The sequence below is a fragment of the Corythoichthys intestinalis genome, chromosome 16 (genome assembly GCF_030265065.1).
Source record: "Corythoichthys intestinalis isolate RoL2023-P3 chromosome 16, ASM3026506v1, whole genome shotgun sequence".
NCBI classification, from domain to species: domain Eukaryota; kingdom Metazoa; phylum Chordata; class Actinopteri; order Syngnathiformes; family Syngnathidae; genus Corythoichthys; species Corythoichthys intestinalis.
In genome coordinates, this window is record NC_080410.1 from 22519351 (window position 1) to 22539096 (window position 19746).

Sequence of the window (19746 nt, forward strand, 5' to 3'; positions counted from 1 at the left end):
ATAGGACACGTAATGACGTAGCGTGCCTAAAACCGGAAATACTTCAACCTATTTTTTTTTTTTTTAAGACACTCCTACTATATGAAAACGTGAGCTTTAGGCACAAATAAAATGAAATAGTGTACAGCATGGCCATCAATGTATTTACTGCGTTAAATGTTAACACAGGGGGGAAAAAATTGCATTATTTCAGTGGTTTTTGTTTTGTTTTATTTTGAAGTATAAAACAGGAAGCAGTGTATTTAATACTTCAGCACTTAATGGTTTCGACCTCCAGCCTCAGCAGCAGCGTCCGCACTCCGCAGCATCAACGGCCCACGCTTCCCGTAGAGGACAGCGGCTGCAAGCCCGGCACGGGGCCCGGCGGAGGGAAGGCGGGGCCCGGTGGTGGGTGCGGACAGCTGCCGGTGTCGCTGCTGCTGGATGGACAAATGGAACCCGGCTGTGTGCGCACGGCAATGGCCATGGGGCTGACGTCGAAAAAGGCGTCCGCCCGGAGCATCGGTGTGGAAAGAAAAAACCTCATCACGGTGTGCAGGTATGTCACGACATGCCAGATCATCCTTTCCCTTTATTAATAATGTTCATGCTTTGCGAAAAAAAAAACAAAAAAACAAAACAAAACAAAAACCCACACATTTCGATAACAAGAAAAAATGTCAGGTACCAGTCCCCAGTGGCACTTCCTGCTCCTTTATGTTTGCCTTTACATTTAAATACCACTCACTTTCCTTTAATATTTCCACCGGAATTATTTATAGTATATTGTAGGCCTAAATTTTGAACGAGTTTGCTAGCTATTAAAGCTTTATTCTTTCCTAATTATTGCTAAATGTTGCTCTATTTACTTTAATATTACCTGCCGAATCATTCTGCATAATATATTATTATTAGATATGTTTACATTTTACATGTAAAGGAAATAAATGCTCTCATGTCATGATGATGTCCACTGCTTTCATGGGACAAGGGCGTGCAAGGTCTCCTCCCCCTCTATCTTTCTCCATTTGAGGTGTCCTATATATCATCATCATCATCATCATCATCAACTTGATCATGGGAGGTCATGGCTGTGTGTTGTGCCTGCGTCACTTTATACTGCCCTCGCAAATGTAGATTCTTATCTGAGGCAAATTTACAGGTCAGGCTTCGCGGTCATGATGACACGTTTGGCCTCAATCTCTGGGAGCTCTAGCAGTAGAGTGTAGAAGCTGTAAATAAGCTAAAAGAAGTAATGCAGAAGTTGAGAACAACACATTTGTAGTGATTATTATACGAATGAAGGTAAAGTAAATGATCAAAATATCATATAAATAAGACTCCTTTGGTACAACATAATGTATGTCGGCATGTGCCGGTATGAGATTCTGACGGTATGATAACTGTAAACTAAGATATCACGGTTTCACAGTATTGTAATTACAGCTCTAAAATGTGTTGCTTTGAGATATCTGGGTTAAAAAGAAAATCCATTTAACAGGATTTTTATTTTTCAAAACATAAGCAAATTGGAACATATTGGGACATAAGTATAATGTTAAGTTAAAATAAATAAAAAACAAAATATAAAAAATATTCTAAATAAAACTGAAATAAATGCAGTCCTTTAGGTGAGCCTAAACCCACAGCCACAGCTCAACATTATTACCATCAGAACAAAAATAATTATTTTCCATAAAAAGCACGTGTGTGTGACTCGTATCATGTTTACATTACACTCGCTCTTTCTCAACACAGACAGTTGCCACAGAGAAAAAATACACTAGATGGCGATGTAGTGTAAAGCGCTTTGAGCGCCTTGAAAGGTGGAAAAGCGCTATATAAAGTATAACACCATTTACCACAATTTTTACCACCGCTAGACACACTAAACACACTGGAGTTAACTCTCATAGCTGGTGGGAAAAGTTCATGACAGTGATTAGTAACCTTTAATTTTGTATAAATGCGAAGTAATATTGGAGGTATTGCCTCCTCGGCAGCCAACCTCTGCAAACATGTTTCACATGTCGGCTGGCAACTCCTCCTCTAAGATACGGCTGTCTGTATTCTGGTGCCAAAGTATTCCCATACCAGCGATTTTGTTTTCTTCGATGGGGCAAAAGTCCTCCAGCCATCGTGTAGCACAGGTGACTCACTGACACTGAGCAACAACCGGTAGGGGAGAGTTGAGCCTTACAGCTGCAAGCGAAGGATTTCTCCCTGCGTTTTTGGGACATGAAAAATAGCTAATAGCGTTGGGATGGTATGACAGAAAATTTTTGTGATTTTGAAACTGTGACGTTTTCATACTACGGTATACCTTGAAACCGGTAATCGGCACATGTCTAAACATATATGAACCATTCAACTGAAAGCAGACACTTGAGTCAAATATAAAAAAACATTATTTTCAGATGCCCTTTGTATCAATTTTCATGGTCCATTTACCTGTTTTCAATACAGATTAACCTTATTCACATTGCGGGTGAAGTGGAGCTGTATCTATAAGGTAACTATAGATTCTCCTGCCATGTTCTACTTCGTCGAGTGTTAAAAATAAACATACCCTCCGCAAGAATAACAAAGACGGCAAATCAAAAATAGACACAACCATCAATAGTTTTTATTCCAGTAATAATATCTTCCTGCTTTATTTTAGCACCACAAACAATGAAACATACAAAATCACAGGGTGTAAAAATGAAAAAAAAAAAACAACAAAGAAAAAAAAAAAAGGGCATTTATCAAGCTCACAAAAAACACGTGGGACTGTTCTCAGATCCGTTAGAGTGATACACATTTTTTTTTTTTTAAAGAACATAAATAATCATAATGACGACAGTGCACGAGGACAAGACACTAACAAAGCAAGCACATGCACATTTTTATCAGTATTGTTGACACGCTGTTTCTCTTTCTACTTTCTAATGAGCGGCAGACATGAATTCCTCTGCCTTCTCACCCATGCCATTCATGGAGGTGATTAAAGTCATGGTCTGGAATGGGTAGTGGCAGGCATGCTGGTCCCACGTCAGCTGGTTGGAGTAGGTACAGATCTGCTTGCTGCCGTACTAGCTATAAGCGGGCAGTAATGATAAGGTTAATGCACCAAGGACTCCCAGGTTAAACGTTAAATGAGAATGTGTTGTAAATTACAATAGGAGTTTTTCTTGGCTTTTATTGGCTAAGTGTCTTATTTTTGCCTGAGCCAACAGTGTCGGGAGGTGTTTTTATTTTTTTAGTTGAAATACATTTTTGCGTAGGTAAAATACTTGGGTTTATCTTACCCAAGGTGGTTAAGTTTTCATCTATGTTGCCATTTGTTAGCTACAGTGGTTATGCAAAAATACTTAACAGGCCATAACTCACTATCCCAGTAACCCCTAGTCCCTAACGTCATCTAATTTGCTTCTGCATATCATTGGTTTTATACATTATAAGCAACAAATTGAGTTTGAAATCTAATATCATGGAAAATAGTTACAACTAATACAAATACTTTTGTTAAATTTCTGTCGAGAAGGGGTATGGAGGGGAAAATGCTTGTAATTATATTGAAAAATGGCAAATAAATCAACAAATCAATTTAGCATGATGTAGACATACTTGAGGTGTTTTAGTAAGCCACGAAAAATAATGTGGCAGTCACTCAGGCCTTAAGTTTGACACTTCTGCCATAATCTTAAACCAAATCTCCATCATTAGAACGTTTTTTTTTTTTTTTTTTTTACCTTTTTGCCATTATGGTTTGATCTAGGGCCAATTTATCCTGTTTGCATGGAACTAAGAGGAAAACAAAACAAATCTCGGAGTGCGACATTGTTGAAAGGGGGCGTCAGAAGCCACGAAAAAAGTCATTTGATGACATTTTGGGGAAAACACTGAGAAAGAACTGCAAGCGGAGATGACAGAAGAATTGCTGCACACTGTCACTGGGCTGTGATTCTGTTGCACCTAGCAACAGGCAAGGGGGATTTTTAATTCAACATTTAAATGGATGTTTTGGACTCTCTGTTTATGGCGTTGGCGGCAAGAACTCGGCGAACCTAGGAAACAAACAACAGCAATGAGACTAAAGAGAGCTTAACGGCAGACATTTGGCCACTAAACACTGAAATATTGAAAGAAGTGTCACAAGATTCAACCCTATCATGACACAAATGACATTTTCTGAAAAATGAAAATGAGTCACAGCATGTTTTTTGTTTGTTTGTTTGTAACAGATGGGTCAGATAGGTCAAAACCACTGTGAGATCTTGAATATAGTGAACTAGGAACCAAGACATAACACACAGAATAGCAAAAACTTCGACCAATTTTGAACCCTCGGAAATGTTTTAGAATGTCCTACATTCAAGACTTTAAATACGCCTCATACAATTCAATACTATTTCAAACACATATGGCATTAACATTAAAAACAATTGGACCCCTGATGTCTTTATATTTTTTGCGGGGGTCACTATAAGTACAAGGATCCCGTCATTTATGTTGCCTTTTAAACTTGAAAAAGTACAGTACTAATTACGACTTTGTTACTAACTCTTCGGCCACGCCTTGTGGCAGTTTAGGGCGTTACAAAAAAAAAAACTAAAATTATGCTGATAGGATAACGAATTACAGAATCACAAATTGAGTGGGTTCTCCATTTATACACCAGATATCAATTGTGTGGTCTTCTTTGTTGTTTTCTTAACAGCAGTTCCTTACGATAAGTGTTCCCTTAAGCATGGGGGATTAAAAGTTTAGTGACAATTTTAGGGAAATTTACAGTATATATGGTAAAGTCATTTGTCTCACTGCTGTATAACTAACCTGTCCACATCTTGTGATTTGAATTTCAGAGGTATTCTAAGTAATAGTATTTTGAACAACTCTGGATTAAGTTCTCCCTTCATTACAGTATCTGATTTAAAGACACTAGAATCTTGTGGAGGTTCATTTTCCACCCTCCTCGCTATTTTTTTGAGTAAATAACCGCCTTACATACTGTTGTGTAGTTAGACTAGTTTCCATGGCCACTTTTAGAAGTAATTGCTGTTGTTTTTTGTATTTTTTATTTAATTTTTAAATTTTGAATAGTTGTGGTCTGATGTATCCAATCGAGTGTATTATTGAAAGAAACTAGAGACAATTAAAAGTTCTCCACTATTCTTCATCCAACCAATTTCCTACATCTTTTGTCTGCCCCGCCTGTTTTTTCTTTCCACACGTCCACTAACAGCCAAACACATGCCAAGTCGCTCGGTAATAGGGGATAAAAAGGGGATCGGAGACACACCCAACAGGAGTTACACTTTCGATTTTTCAATATTCTTGAATTATTCATCAGCCATTAATTCTCTTGGACATCTCCTCAGACTGTCCAACTGGCGGTGGGCCTTGCTTCATCATCGTCTGCTGCTAATGTGACTGAAAAATAAAGGAGAAGTAGAGAGAGAAAGTAGAATCAAAGCGTTTGTTCTAGGAGTCCCAAAAAGAATTTAAATAATCGGTTTCGGTTTGAATCAAAACCCTTTAGAACAGAAATTTTAATTTGACTGTCCCTAAAAAAATTTACAGTTTAGGCTATGTCATTCTATCATAAATTCCTAATGCAACTGTATAGTTGAGGCTTAACTTAGCAAGGACACTGTAATGACAAATATACTCAGTGACTAGCAGTGGTTTTACTATATGTTCACGACCCCGACTGACAAGAGTGCGACAAACTACTTCTTCATACATGATTGTGACCATGGGAAGTAACATATACAGTGGGGCAAATAAGTATTTAGTCAACCACTAATTGTGCAAGTTCTCCCACTTGAAAATATTAATGAGGCCTGTAATTATCAACATGGTTAAATCTCAACCATGAGGGACAGAATGTGGAAAAAAAACAGAAAATCACATTGTTTGATTTTTAAATAATTTATTTGCAAATCATGGTGGAAAATAAGTATTTGGTCAATACCAAAAGTTCATGTCAATACTTTTTTATGTACCCTGTGTTGGCAATAACGGAGGCCAAATGTTTTCTGTAACTCTTCACAAGCTTTTCACACACTGTTGCTGGTATTTTGGCCCGTTCCTCCATGCAGATCTCCTCTAGAGCAGTGATGTTTTGGGTCTGTCGTTGGGAAACACGGACTTTCAACTCCCTCCTCACCCCGTGGCGTCAAAATGATAACAAGAACGGGGAGCAAAAATCCCAGAAACACAAGGAGGAAATCTGCATGGAGGAATGGGCCAAAATACCAGCAACAGTGAGTGAAAAGCTTGTGAAGAGTTACAGAAAACGTTTGGCCTCCGTTATTGCCAACAAAGGGTACATAACAAAGTATTTAGATGAACTTTTGGTATAGACCAAACACTTATTTTCCACCATGATTTGCAAATAAATTCTTTAAAAATCAAACAATGCGATTTTCTGTTTTTTTTCCCACATTCTGTCTCTCATGGTTGAGGTTTACCCATGTTGACAATTATAGGCCTCTCTAATATTTTCAAGTGGGAGAACTTGCACAATTAGTGGTTGACTAAATACTTATTTGCCCCACTGTATAAACAAACCACGTCGGGTTGTCATGATACACTACAGAATACACACGTCTTTCCTCGTCTCTCACCATTGTCACATTTGTGCTGTATATGCACATGCTATAAGCGGTAAAGATAATCGGTGGGCGTTCACTCAAAAGATCCATTTTCATTGTTTCCCTTACTGTATCCAAAGATTGACCGAACCATGACATTAAACTCAATGTGATATACCAAAGTACGATTTTTACCATTATACCCTTTTTGATAAGGCCAGTTAAGGGACTGCAGTGAAAGACAGGAGTGATGTACCTCATGAAAGGTCCATTGAGTGAGCATCAAATGATTTTTCCTTGGCTCTTTGACAACAAAAGAAGCGACTTCAATAAGCTGTACTAAGGTTCCAGAACCAATTGGGTTTGACCTCCAAGGTTTGAGTGTACAGTAAGAAGGGCGAGGCGGGAGAACAAGAGGGCATTTAAAGTGAGCCATGAGTGCGCTGGGCGCTGGTCCAAGCAGAGGGAGAGTGGGTTGTGTATGTTGGGGGGCAGGGGGGTGAACACAAAAGAAACTTTTCAAAAGGAAAAGCTGTTGTTTTTCTGTGTCAAATGGTACCAAGTGTAATCTGCTAGTCTTCAACAGCAGGTTCCTTTTGGATTCTGAGGAGGGCAAAATCTGGTCAAGGAAGTCATTTATAACCGCAGCATTGGTGTTTATTACAGAAGCCTGTCCTCAACTCCGCCTGGATGGGGTTTTAAACAGTCTAACAGAGCATATCTGAGTTATCATGACGTGTCATACTGCACAGTTCTTAGTTCCAGAACCACCTTTCTTAGTTCTGGTTAGGAAGTCGATTTGAACAATCATGGACTCTCTATACCAGGTAATTCCATCCACTGTACTACGTCAGACCGTAAATATATATATTTGTATGAATTTATTTTTCTATATCAGTGCAGATACAGACAGGACCCATGCGTTGTTCAATAAACCGGTTTCTTTCAGTACAAATATGACACCACTGACCTGTTTGACCGATCCGACGTTGTCCGGAAAACAGTCAGAGCCGCAAAAGTGAATTTATTCCAGTTATTGTTTTCGGTCGGAGAAGGCCCACAGCAGGTGTTTGTGGCTGTTTGCTCCTGGCCTCCCTGGACGGGATGAGTTTCCCCCTCCCTGCCTAGAGTGTCTTGCGTTTGGGGAAGATCGCTTTCCGAAATGACGTGGTAGTGGTGCCTCGGCTGAAGGAGGCACCGCCCAAGGAGATTTTTGTCTTGCCGCTGGTAATGGTGGAGGAACCCAGTGAGGTGGTGCTTTTGCCCCGTGAGATGGAGGAGTTGCCCAGGGCCAACTTGCTCTTGCCCCGCTTGATGCTGGTGTTGCCCAACGTCAGGGCCGTCTTGCCCTCGGTGAAGCTGGTGTTGCCCATTGAGGCAGAGCTTGTCGTTGTCTAGGCCCAGAATCGGACGCGGCGGTCTGGTCTCACTCCACGTTGAGCATGACAAGCTCATGCAGCTCGAATGCCAGCTCTGCAAGCCCTCAGACGCTGCAGTAACGCCAGCGATGATCCAGAGCCCACCAGGATGCCGAGAGAACCCCGACTGGCATAAAGCCTCTGTTGAGCTGCTGGACGTGGGCTCGGGAAGGCCGCATACCACCCTGGAGTCACTGTGAATGCACAGAGGCAGCCCGTAGGTTGTAGGCTGCCTATTGAGAGGGTGATGGGTTGGGGGGAGACTCAGGACAGTTACACAATTGTCCTGTGGACTTGACGACACCGGGAACATTGTTGAGACGGGTGGGGGTGTACAATCTAGCGGTGACATCACTTTGTTCTGCACAATTGTTCCAAGTGAAAATGCTTGAAATAACTGAAAAACACCTTAAAATATGTTTCCGTGCAGTTCACTGAAATGGATTTTATTATCCATTTGCACGTCATTACAGATTTGTAGGTGTCACACAGCCAAGACAAGCAAAGTTAAGACTCATTATACTGTGAGCATTCCGCTGATTCAAAAATAGACATATAACTGTACATTTAAGAGTTGCTGATTATAGTGCACTCGCTTTTTTCCACACATCCCCCTCACCTTTAAGTTTCTCAATGATTACAAACAATTCTTGCAACGTGCTGATACACCGTAATACCTCGCCTCGCCCACAAACCAAGCACTATAACTGACCTGACAGCAACAGACCAGTCTTGTATATTAACGTTTTTTTTATCGTTGTTTTTTGGTGAGTACATACTGAATTCACATCCATCATTTTCGTTTTTTACGTGCTGGACTCATGGTCGATAATTCCAGTAGATGTGGCTGTGCGTCTTATCGCCCCTGGTGAGGGTGGTCCTGACCACAGATGCGCACTTGGTCCCGTGGGTGAAGGTCAGCGTGGTGATGGTGCTGGATGTTTCACCTCGTGTGACTTTGGTCTTTCCCACCGCCACTCCACTCTTTCCCAATGTTAGCGTGCTTCTGCTCCAAGAAATGGAGAATTTGCCCCAGGAGATTGCGTTCTTGGTGCTCAGCAGTGAAACTTTGCCTTTGCTGAAGGAAGTCCGGCTGGATGAATAGCTGGTCTTCCACTCACTGTCAGGGTCTATTTTAGACTTGTTCTTCTTTACTGAGCTGGCTCCTAGGTTCCGGTCCATCTAGGTGTTTCTGCGCTTAGGCATGAGCGCTTTGCGGAAAGAGGTGGTGGTGGTCCCTCGGCTGAAGCTGGCCCGCCCTAGAGCGACGGTGGTCTTCTGCCTCTGGATAGTGGAGTCTCCCATGGAGGTGGTGGTCACGCCGCGGAAGATGGAGGAGTTCCCCATGGCGACGGTGGTCTTCCCCCTGGCAATGGAAGTGCTTCCCACTGCCAGGGCGGTCTTGCCCTCGGTGATGCTGGTGTTGCCCATCGCCCTGGAAGCGGGTGACTAGCAGCTCCTAGCAAGCGTCCAGCTTGGCCCTCACCCTTTATTGGGATGTCGCCGATCCAAAGCTAAACTAAATCTGCAGCAGTCCTAAATAGCTGCGATTAGATGAGGGGGAGGGAAGGATTTGATCTTTTTTTTCTCCTCGATACGAGGGCACAAAAGGACCTGGAAGCTCCGTGTGTGCACAAAGGCTGCAAGGACAGGGGGTTATTTGTATTGTTGTCATAACACTGAAGGGGTGCTTTGTGCGGCACACAAGACAATTGGGGTGACCTCAGGGAAAAGATGGCGTGGTCCCCCCCACCAACTAAACGAGCCGCCACTACCTCCACTGCGTCGCTGCTGTACAGTAGTGCATTTATCCACAGCTAAAGAAGACACTTCTGTTTTGTTTTAGGTTTTCGGTCAAGACCCTCCTGGAAAAGTACACCGCTGAGCCCATCGACGATTCGGCCGAGGAGTTCGTAAACTTCGCTGCCATCTTGGAGCACATACTTAGCCACCGCTTTAAAGGTAATGGAAAAACATCACATGAGAGAGATGTTAAGCATGTTTTAATTATCCTGCTCCTATACACTAGTTTCAATTTGTCCGGTCAGGTGTGGTGGGATGTACACCACAAATACTTTGTTACTCAGCAGTTCAGGTATCTACTTTGCTGGAGTATTTTTTTAATGAATACTGTATCTACTTTTAGTCCCTATATTTGAAAACATCAATACTTTTCAGTTATTTTTTTTTAATGAATACTGTAGCTACTTTTAGTCCCTATATTTGAAAACATCAATACTTTTCAGTTATCCCTTGTCAAAAAATAAACTAATTACTTGTTTTTAACCTCTCCGGATGATGACATAACATAAAAGGCGGACGAAAACAAAATAGACAGCAGCACGTATTTGCAAGATTACGGCATCAGATATGGGAAAAACAAAGAAACAACAAAAGTTAGCCCTCTTACATGGTGTTATTTAGTTGAATTGTTTGATTTTGCTGGCTATAAATATGATCATTGGTTGTGTAACATCTTAACTCATTGGCTGCCATTGATGGCACTAGATGCAGGGGTGAAAGTGGCTAGAATTTCTTGCCGGAACTCCCTTGGCTCCAGCACCTCCGTGACCTTCGTGAGCTTAAGCGGCTCAGAAAATGAATTAATAAATTAATAGGTTTCATACATTCATTAGGCTGCTGCATTACACTGGAACAAGGCATAAATGAGAAACTGATTACCATCAAAATAGTATTTAGTCACTGATTTACAAAATTCCATTTAAAACGCCATCTAATTTTTATATTTCTTCAAATTTAAAAGCAAAACCTCAATTTTAACTATTTAAGAACATAGGATATCTTAAAATGGAAGATAATATACTGTAAACACTGGCTTTTTTTCGAAATAATAAAGATATAAGTAAAATCAATTTTTAAAAGTGCAAATGACGTATATTATGCACACTGAAACGGAATATATTTTGAAGACAAAGCAAATGTAGACTTTTGTTTAATCATAAGGAAACAAATAAGTAGCCTTACATAAATGAACAAAAATAAGTGCACATTAACATGGAAGGTGTTCTGAACCAACCAATTAAAATAAAATAATACAAACCAACCTTAATCAACTCTTTCCTTTCTCTTAAATATCTGATCAATTTTCCGTTGCATTGCACCTTTAATTCAACAAGCTTTTTTTTTTTATTAGAGGATAGATCTTTAGCCCTGTTAATTATTTTCGCTCGGGTCGGGCCGGACTTCTCTCTCACTACCTTTAAAAAAAAAAAAAAAAAAAAATATATATATATATATATATATATATATATATATTTATTTATATATATATATATATATATATATATATATATATATATATATATATATATATATATATATATTAGGGCTGTCAAACGATTAAAAATTTTAATCGAGTTAATTACAGTTTAAAAATTAATTAATCGTAATTAATCACAATTAATCGCAATTCAAACCATCTATAAAATATGCCATATTTTTCTGTAAATTATACATATATTCTGTAAAATAAATTGTTGGAATGGAAAGATAAGACACAAGATGGATATATACATTCAACATACGGTACATGAGGACTGTTGTGGGCATTTCACTCTACTGTCATTTAAATCTGTCTATGCTGTCCTCACTCAGAAGCGTCCAATTTTTCCAAAGCTAGACAGCTAGTGAACGACGCCTTAATAATCAGACTTCTTCCTTTTTCATCTGATTTATTAACAAAATAGCCTCAAACCATTGTCCTCTTTAGACCGTCGTAAAACAACAACAACAAAAAAAGTACACAAGCATTGCATTAGCAACAACGTTAGCTTAGCACGCTATACAGGTTCACTAAACATAAACAAAAAGCGTCTCATACAAAAAATATAACATTTCACTCACTAACATAATATGTACATTCTTTACAACAACCATACTTACGGACAAATCTTGTCCAAGGATCATATAAGCACAACATTACAACGTAGGCGTCAGCCCGAGACGTCGTGCAGCCATATTGAACTGGCAAGAGAACAATAAACCATGTCGCAAAGCGACCACAAGAGTTCGCTGTTAGACAGCACAAAAAGCCTTGCTGTAAAACTTACCAAAAGGCAGAATACTGTCTGAGCGGGACATGTGCGTTAATTGCGTCAAATATTTTAACGTGATTAATTAAAAAAATTCATTACCGCGCGTTAACTCGATAATTTTGACAGCCCTAATATATATATATATATATATATTATATATATATATATATATATGTATGTATACTAAAACGATGTATGGATGTCAAACTAAGGAATATAAAAAAGGAGAGTGGGGCATGGAAAGGCTTCAAATTGATTGTTGAAGATGCAGAAACCTGTGTCGGCGTCGCTGAATGTAAACGAATGTGACGCTGTGCTCTCATACAAGAAATATATTTAACAAACTTTTCCAGCGTTGTTTCGTTGTGTAAATGCATTTATAATGATCATAAAAATATATAGACTATTTCATCATTGAGAAAACTTGCATTTTTTCTGCCAACTTGAAGAGTTTAAAATAAATGTCAAATCCACTATCCGCCTGATAGGAACAGACACACAAATATAAAAGATATAAATGTTTATTGTTTAACTGAGAGAATTCGTTACAAAAGACAGGCTTTAATTTGTTATCCTGGGAGAATTCGTTATAAAAGACAAGCTTTATTTTGTTATCTTTATGGACAGGCATCGTCACAAATGTGATCACACAAAAAGCAACCATGCACCGCATCCCAGCATTTCCTCCTGCTCCTGAGTCCTAACAAATAAAACATAACATTTCTGGGTAATTTTTGGGGTCGGGCCTGCAAATCAAGTTACTTGATCGGGCCGGGTCGGGCTTTAACACCCGCGGGCCGGGCAGGGCTGGATTTTTATGGCCGATCTAAACCCTACTTGTCAGATACAGAGAGACTCTGGGAAGAACTATACGGAGAGTAAATAAATGAATAATAAATATCGGTGGAAACGGATGACGCTACACAAGGTCTTCATTATGCTTGTTGTTAACACTTGTGTATGTAAATCTGACGTTAGTAGATTGTTCTTATTGGAGATACGTGTGTGGCAGCGTGGCAGGGTTTTTTAAAAAATGGGGTTTTGACAGTTGCCATCATATTTTCGGGATCAAAGCACCGAATGCCGGAACGGCGTCCCGCCTGAAAAGTTCATCCCGGTACTCCGTTCCGGCTCGTTCCGGCTCACTTTCACCCCTGAGTAGATGCCCAATCCATATAAAGTGGAAGGGTTGACAGAAAATGAGCAAATGTTCATTTACTGCCACCATCCTACTTCAAATGGACTGGATGTCTACTAGTGATAAACTCGTTTAAATTCACAGCAGAGGGAAAAAAAGAGCCACGTGAATTGAATTCAATGCGATCTTGATTTAGAAAACATTCATTGTATTTCTTGTGTTCTTTGCGCTGTCTATAGTGTATGTATGAATAAAAGATGAAAAATATTTGATTCTGTTTATTTATTTATTTTTAAATCAAAAGATTCAGAACGTGGCGGCGCGGTTGCAGAGTGGTTAGCACGTCTGCCTCACAGTTCTGAGATCAAGGGTTCAATCCCAGGCTACGGCCTTCTTGTGTGAAGTTTTCATGTTCTCCCCGTGCCTACGTGTTTTTTTTCTCCGAGTACTCAGGTTTCCTCCCACATCCGAAAAACATGCATGATAGGCTGATCGAATACTTTAAATTGTCCCTTGGAGTGAGTGTGTGCGCGAATGGTTGCTCATCTCCTTGTGCCCTGCGATTGGCTGGCAACTGATTCAGGGTGTCCCCCGCCTACTGCCCATAGTTAGCTGGGATTGACTTCAGCACTCTCGAGAAGATAAGCGGCTCGAAAAATGAATGAATGAAAAAATGATTCAACATGTGTATTGTATATTTGATTGACAGTAGAAAAATATTTTACAAGTATGTCTACTTTTACCAGTCTTTTAGCACTGTGGAAAATCTGGATATGTTTCCAGGCTCTGCCAGCTGGTTTAGCTCAGATGGACAGCGTAGCTTCTGGGAGTACATTCGGATGGCATGTGGTAAGGTGCAGAACAACTGCATCGCCAGTATTGAGAACATTGAGAACATCAGCACATCTCGAGCCAAGGCAAGAACATACACGTGTATATATGTGTGTGGTTGCATATCTGACTTAGTGTTATTTTCAGGGACGGGCATGGATTCGAGTGGCACTGATGGAGAAACGTCTGTCGGAATATGTGTCTACTGCTCTAAGGGACACCAGGACAACCAGGTGCAGCGAGTTCCAGAAGTTTGAAAATTTGCGAATCAAATAGAGCCCTGAGTCCTGACCCAACAGATCTTCTGAGAATTTATCATTTAACTGTCAATTTTAACAAAGCTCTAGGAATAGTTGCCAGGTTTGATTTTAACAGAATTTTTGGGTTGACAGGAGGTTCTACGACGATGGCGCCATCATGCTGAGAGAGGAAGCCACGGTGCTGACCGGCATGCTCATTGGACTGAGTGCCATTGACTTCAGGTGATTTTTAGTTAAAACAATAAGTATAAATTACTAAAATGATTGGAAATCTTTAATAAGAACAACAAACGACAATCTGAAAATTGCCAAATTACATTTTGTCCATGTAGTTTTTGCCTGAAAGGGGAAACGCTAGATGGCAAGTCACCAGCGGTGATCGACTACACGCCCTATCTGAAGTTCACTCAAAGGTAAGCCTTTTATTGATTGCTTTGCATTAGCGTGTGTCGCTAACACTTGCTGACAGCTACGATTGCCTGAGCGACGACGAGGACCGGCGCAGCGTAGACAGCAGCAACAGCGAGGAGAGTGTCCCTGAGCATCCTTACATCCCGCTGGTCACCGACGAGGAGAGCTGGAGCAATAAGTGCCGGAAGATGGAGCAGCGATTCAAGATTGTATATGCCCAGAAGGTGAACAAAACAACGTGACAGAATAACCCAAGATACTAATAGACCAAGCTTTGCCACGTGTAATGAAAAACACTATACCACAAATTATCATCACCAAATTCTGTAATATAATGACAAAGCCGTAGCTAATTGGAGACTAATAATGGGTGTGAAGGAGAAGGACACTCTACACTCAAGGGCAAAGGCGTAGGTTTGCATAGGGACTGTAGGGACAGAACAATACTAACTTTTCAGGATGCTCAAATTGTCCCCACCAACTTTTAAGCCACCTTATTTGGATATATAAATGAGTTCAGTTATCTGGGTAATTTTGATTGTCTTCCCATATGTTGTCAGGATAGAATAGACCCTTCCATTTTTAAGACAATTATTTTCATTATCTTCAGACTTACATTTATCCCTTTTCACTTGCTGAATGTGCCGGTCAATTTTTTTCCCCCCTGAAACGCACGTTTGATTGGCTAATGACCTGACTGCCCGCCCCCTCCTCCAGCCACACAGACTCACACAACCTCGCCGACAGAAATACAACATGCCGCCTCCTCCAAGCCCTTCGAAGAGGAGGTATATTAGAAGTTTTTTTTGACCAGCACAAGCCACTGTAAGTAATGTAAAAAGACATCAATGTTATAGAGGTGGGGGAAACGCCATTAATTTTGCTACTAAAAGTCCGACCTGCATCAGAGTTAGCATAGCATTAATATATGTGAACTTGATAACCTACAAAACTACTGCAGTCAGGCCGGCCTCCACAGGGAACAACGAAGCCAAGCTAGCCGACCCTCATTTGGATCAGCGTTTGCGTTATGTGCATTACCGTAATGCAACGCGGTGGCCTCAGATTGCAAACTGACATCAACATGAACCGACATGAAGAAAAAAAAGTGAAATGAAATCACACATCAGAATTTCATTAGAGTACTTTAAACGCCTCAGATGTAGATTGGTCCTTGGATATTTCAGATTTTTCTCATGATTTTTTCTCCAAATCACTTTTATATTACAGTACTTTAGTTTGAGTCAAGGGGTGCTCCAGTGTCCCCCAGAAGTGGATGCATTCTTGGATAGCGCCTAGTTTTTTTTTTTTTTTTTTAAATAAAGATGGCTTGCACTTCAAAATGTTTTAGTAGTTTTTGAAAACAAAGGTTTGAATCTAATGTTGTATCACGTGAACCAATACACAATAAAGTTAGAATAAATCAATGCAGATTTATTTTGCTTTGATCATTTCGCCTATCAGTTAGTTAGGTTCATATTTGTGAGAAATGTGGCCCAGACCCCCAGTAAGTAATCTGTTTGGTCTAATTAATGTCCTGTCCCAAGCAAAAAGTGTACATGCATTTTTATGTTGGGCTGTCAAACGATTAAAATTTTTAATCGAGTTAATTACTGCTTAAAAATGAATTAATCGTAATTAATCACAATTCAAACCATCTATAAAATATGCCATTTTTTCTGTAAATTATTGTTGGAATGGAAAGATAAGACACAAGACGGATATATACATTCAACATACGGTACATAAGTACTGTATTTGTTTATTATAATAATAAATCAACAAGATGGCATTAACATTATTAACATTCTGTTAAAGGGATCCATGGATAGAAAGACTTGTAGTTCTTAAAAGATAAATGTTAGTGCAAGTTATAGAATTTTTATATTAAAACCCCTCTTAATGTTTTCGTTTTTATAAAATTTGTAAAATTATCAATCAAAAAATAAACTAGTAACTCGCCGTTGTTGATGTCAATAATTACACAGTGCTCATGGTGCTGAAACCCATAAAATCAATCGCACCCAAGCGCCAGCAGAGAGCGACACAACAACAAAAAACACAAGTAACAAGTGGACATTACACTGTGCTGTCATTTTAATCTGTTTGAGCGGGGCATGTGCGTTAAATGCGTCAAATATTTTAACGTGATTAATTTAAAAAATTAATTACCGCCCGTTAACGCGATAATTTTGACAGCCCTAATTTTATGCTGTTATATCGTCCCTACCAATGTTGAGACCAAACCTACGTCGGTGCTCCAGGGGTTTACTGTTATACAGTATGTTTGGTTTTTCAGGCAAGATAATATCACAAAAATATCATAAACAGATTATACACTTGGCAAAATCAAATTTCCTTCATAATGTGACGTATAGGGCTACCTTGAGGAGCTGGTTCGTCTTCGCGAGTCACAGCTCAAGAACGTGGAAACGGAGAACAAGCGTCTGAGGGCAAAAGTGGACGAGCTGTCATCACAGAGTCAGCGTGAAAAGAAGGAGCTGGAGGCCGTCGTGCTGGAGCTGCAGGCTCAGCTGTGAGACAGTGACTCTTAACTTTGATTTTGGGTTTGGATTAGCAGGATTATTTAAAGACAACATATGTTGTTGTTTATACAGGGTGATTTTATTTTGCCACAGATTCAGCTCAAGGTCCAGATTGAGGAATTTAATTTTTAGTTGATAAAATTACCATCGCGTGGCACTAATGTGATAGAGAAGGGTTTCTGTTGAGATCAGGAATGATTGTTACTGTCTGTCTCTCCTTAAGCTCATCTCTAATGCCTTGTGACTCGTCCCACCTTGGAAAAAACCTTTCCATCCCACTTATCAACCAGTGGACCACTGTCACTGACCACCAGGGTGATGTCAAACTCTTCCGCAGGTACTCACGACTGTAGCTAACCCAGTATTACAATGAACTCGGGCGAATTAATGTTACTTCGGGATCCTCCAGGAGGAGTTTCCATAGTATGGAGCAACTTTCTGCCGAGATAAGCCTCAACTCGGACTCTCAGAGGACAGATGAGAGGCAGAACGGTGATGCCGCCTGGACTTCAGCAGGTAATAAATGATTGCTGAGAATTATACATACTTGGAACTTTGCTTGAAATGACGTTTTCAGCAAGGGCGTAGGTTTGCGTAGGGAAGGTAGGGACATAACACTACCAACTTTTTAGGACGCTCAAATTGCCCCCACCAACTTTTAAGCAACCTTATTTGCATTATACAATGAGTTCAGCTGTAAAGGTAATTTAGATTGTCTTCCCATGTGTTGTTAGGATAGAATTGACACTACCATTATTAAGTGAATTACTTTCATTATGTTCAGACTTACATTTACCCCTTTTCACTTGCTATTTAGTAGTGCCGGTCCATTTTTTTCCCCTCAAGCGCACGTTTGATTGGCTAATGACTAGAAACCCCACATTCACACAATCCCGACAGAACTGCATGTCAATAAGCTGCCTCCTCCGCCCCCTTTGAAGAGGAGGGATATTAGAAGGTTTTTTTTTCCTCGGCCAGCAGCAGCCACTGTGAGTAATGTAAAAAGATGTTGTGGATGTGGCAACACACCACTAATAATTTTGCAACTAAAAGTCCAACCAGCATCAGAGTTTGCATAACATTAAACTGTGTGAACTTGCTAACCTGTAAAACTCGAGTTGGAAGCTGCTTAGAGAGGTGTCTTCCTGTATGTTTTGTACTGTTATTGTTAATTCAACTGTGCATTTTGTGCATTTATTCATTAATTAAAATGTATTTATTTTCTTCATCATTTAAATATATATATATATATATTATATATATATATATATATTTTTTGCAGCCTATGCACATATTACCCCCCCACCCAAAAAAAAAAAAAAAAAAAAAAAAAACTTCAAAAGCACAACCACTCTAAATTTCCTTAATATGAAGCAAGCATTTTGGAAAATGACTTTCTCCCTCTGAAAATAATGTTGGGTACACTGGTCCCTACATTTAAAAAAAACAATCTGTTTGGTCTTATTGATGTCCCGTCCCCAGCAAAAAGTGTACATGCAGGTTATGCTGTTATAGTGTCCCTACCAATTTTGAGACCAGACCTACGCCCTTGGCTTTCAGTGTGTATTTCGACAGCAGGAATTTAACTCAATTTTTAATAACTTGGGCTACAAGCTTTTTGAAAACGTTTTTTTAACTGCAAAATCTACTGTTGGGTCATTTATCAGAGCAAAAAAAAATTACCTTGTTGGGTCTGATGGTCCTAAATTCGAAACAGTTTGGGCGGGATCTGTAACTCAGAATATCTGATTGGAATAGAGTGGCAAAGGGTTCAATAACTTCTTGTGACAACCTATGATTGTAAGACTGCTTATTTAATTTGTTGTTTTAGGAAAAGACAACACGCCGTCCATGTTGGGTCTTTGCGGCTCTCTGGCGTCACTGCCGAGTTCCAAGTCGCTGACCAGCCTCAAGTCCAGTGAGTGTCTCGTCAACATCAGCGCCGAGCCTAGCCCCGCGCTTTCTCCCAGCTAGGGGAACACCCCCACTTCCCCTTTCGATCCCTCTTCCTCCCTCCCACCCGGACCAACCGCCAACGTCTCCTTGAATGTACAGCAGGAATTCTGGTCATTATCATCCTTGCCTTCCACTTTCTTTCTGTCACTCTCTCTCTCTCTGTCGCTCTGTGTGTCCCTCTCTCTCTTTCTTTCTGTCCCCCCCTCCCCGGCAATTTAGTTTACTTTTGACATCACACCAACACAATCTAATCATCAATACTGTAAAACCAAAAACAAACACGCACTTCCTATTTCAGCCCACTGGTATTTCCTTGTTTGTACGCTTGAAACCTGAGATTATTATTACTCTTATTATTGTTTTGTGTTGCAATAAACAGCCTTTTACATGAATTTGTGTGCATGTTTTATGTGCCTTAATTATGTTGAGCTGCAACTCGATGGCATAAGCGTGCTTTGGCTCCATCTGGTGACTGATTAAAAAAAATTCACAGGCAACTACATTGCAGAGAAAAAATAATTCAGTGTAATCTGTGTTTATTAATTAAAAAAATATATTTTGGTTCAACTAC

At 40.0% G+C, this 19746-nt stretch overlaps 2 protein-coding genes and 1 long non-coding RNA gene across 3 annotated transcripts; 1 reads left to right on the forward strand and 2 right to left on the reverse strand.

The window, feature by feature from the left end:
* Positions 1-259: 259 nt before the first annotated feature.
* rundc3aa (RUN domain containing 3Aa) lies at positions 260-19567 on the forward strand. Its single transcript, XM_057817935.1, has 11 exons — positions 260-538; positions 9825-9940; positions 13955-14088; positions 14150-14235; positions 14395-14484; positions 14595-14675; positions 14732-14897; positions 17052-17209; positions 17443-17556; positions 17629-17735; positions 19051-19567. The coding sequence occupies exons 1-11, from the start codon at positions 261-263 to the stop codon at positions 19191-19193; spliced, it is 1473 nt and encodes a 490-aa protein (XP_057673918.1). The 5' UTR covers position 260; the 3' UTR covers positions 19194-19567.
* Positions 2584-7687, reverse strand: LOC130904865 (uncharacterized). The gene is made up of 2 exons (XR_009060918.1): positions 7531-7687; positions 2584-5394 (listed from the first exon to the last, which is right to left on the reverse strand). It is a non-coding gene; the product is annotated as an uncharacterized LOC130904865 (long non-coding RNA).
* zwi (zwilling) lies at positions 9161-9503 on the reverse strand. The gene has a single exon (XM_057817944.1). The coding sequence runs from the start codon at positions 9407-9409 to the stop codon at positions 9161-9163; it is 249 nt and encodes an 82-aa protein (XP_057673927.1). The 5' UTR covers positions 9410-9503.
* Positions 19568-19746: the final 179 nt, after the last annotated feature.

Coding starts and splice junctions, on each gene's coding strand:
- rundc3aa (XM_057817935.1), top strand. CDS start 261: ATGGTTTCGACCTCCAGCCTCAGCAGCAGCGTCCGCACTCCGCAGCAT. Junction 9,941..13,954: donor ACTTAGCCACCGCTTTAAAG/GTAATGGAAAAA, acceptor ATATGTTTCCAG/GCTCTGCCAGCTGGTTTAGC. Junction 17,210..17,442: donor CTGGAGCTGCAGGCTCAGCT/GTGAGACAGTGA, acceptor TCTCTCCTTAAG/CTCATCTCTAATGCCTTGTG.
- zwi (XM_057817944.1), bottom strand. CDS start 9,409: ATGGGCAACACCAGCATCACCGAGGGCAAGACCGCCCTGGCAGTGGGA.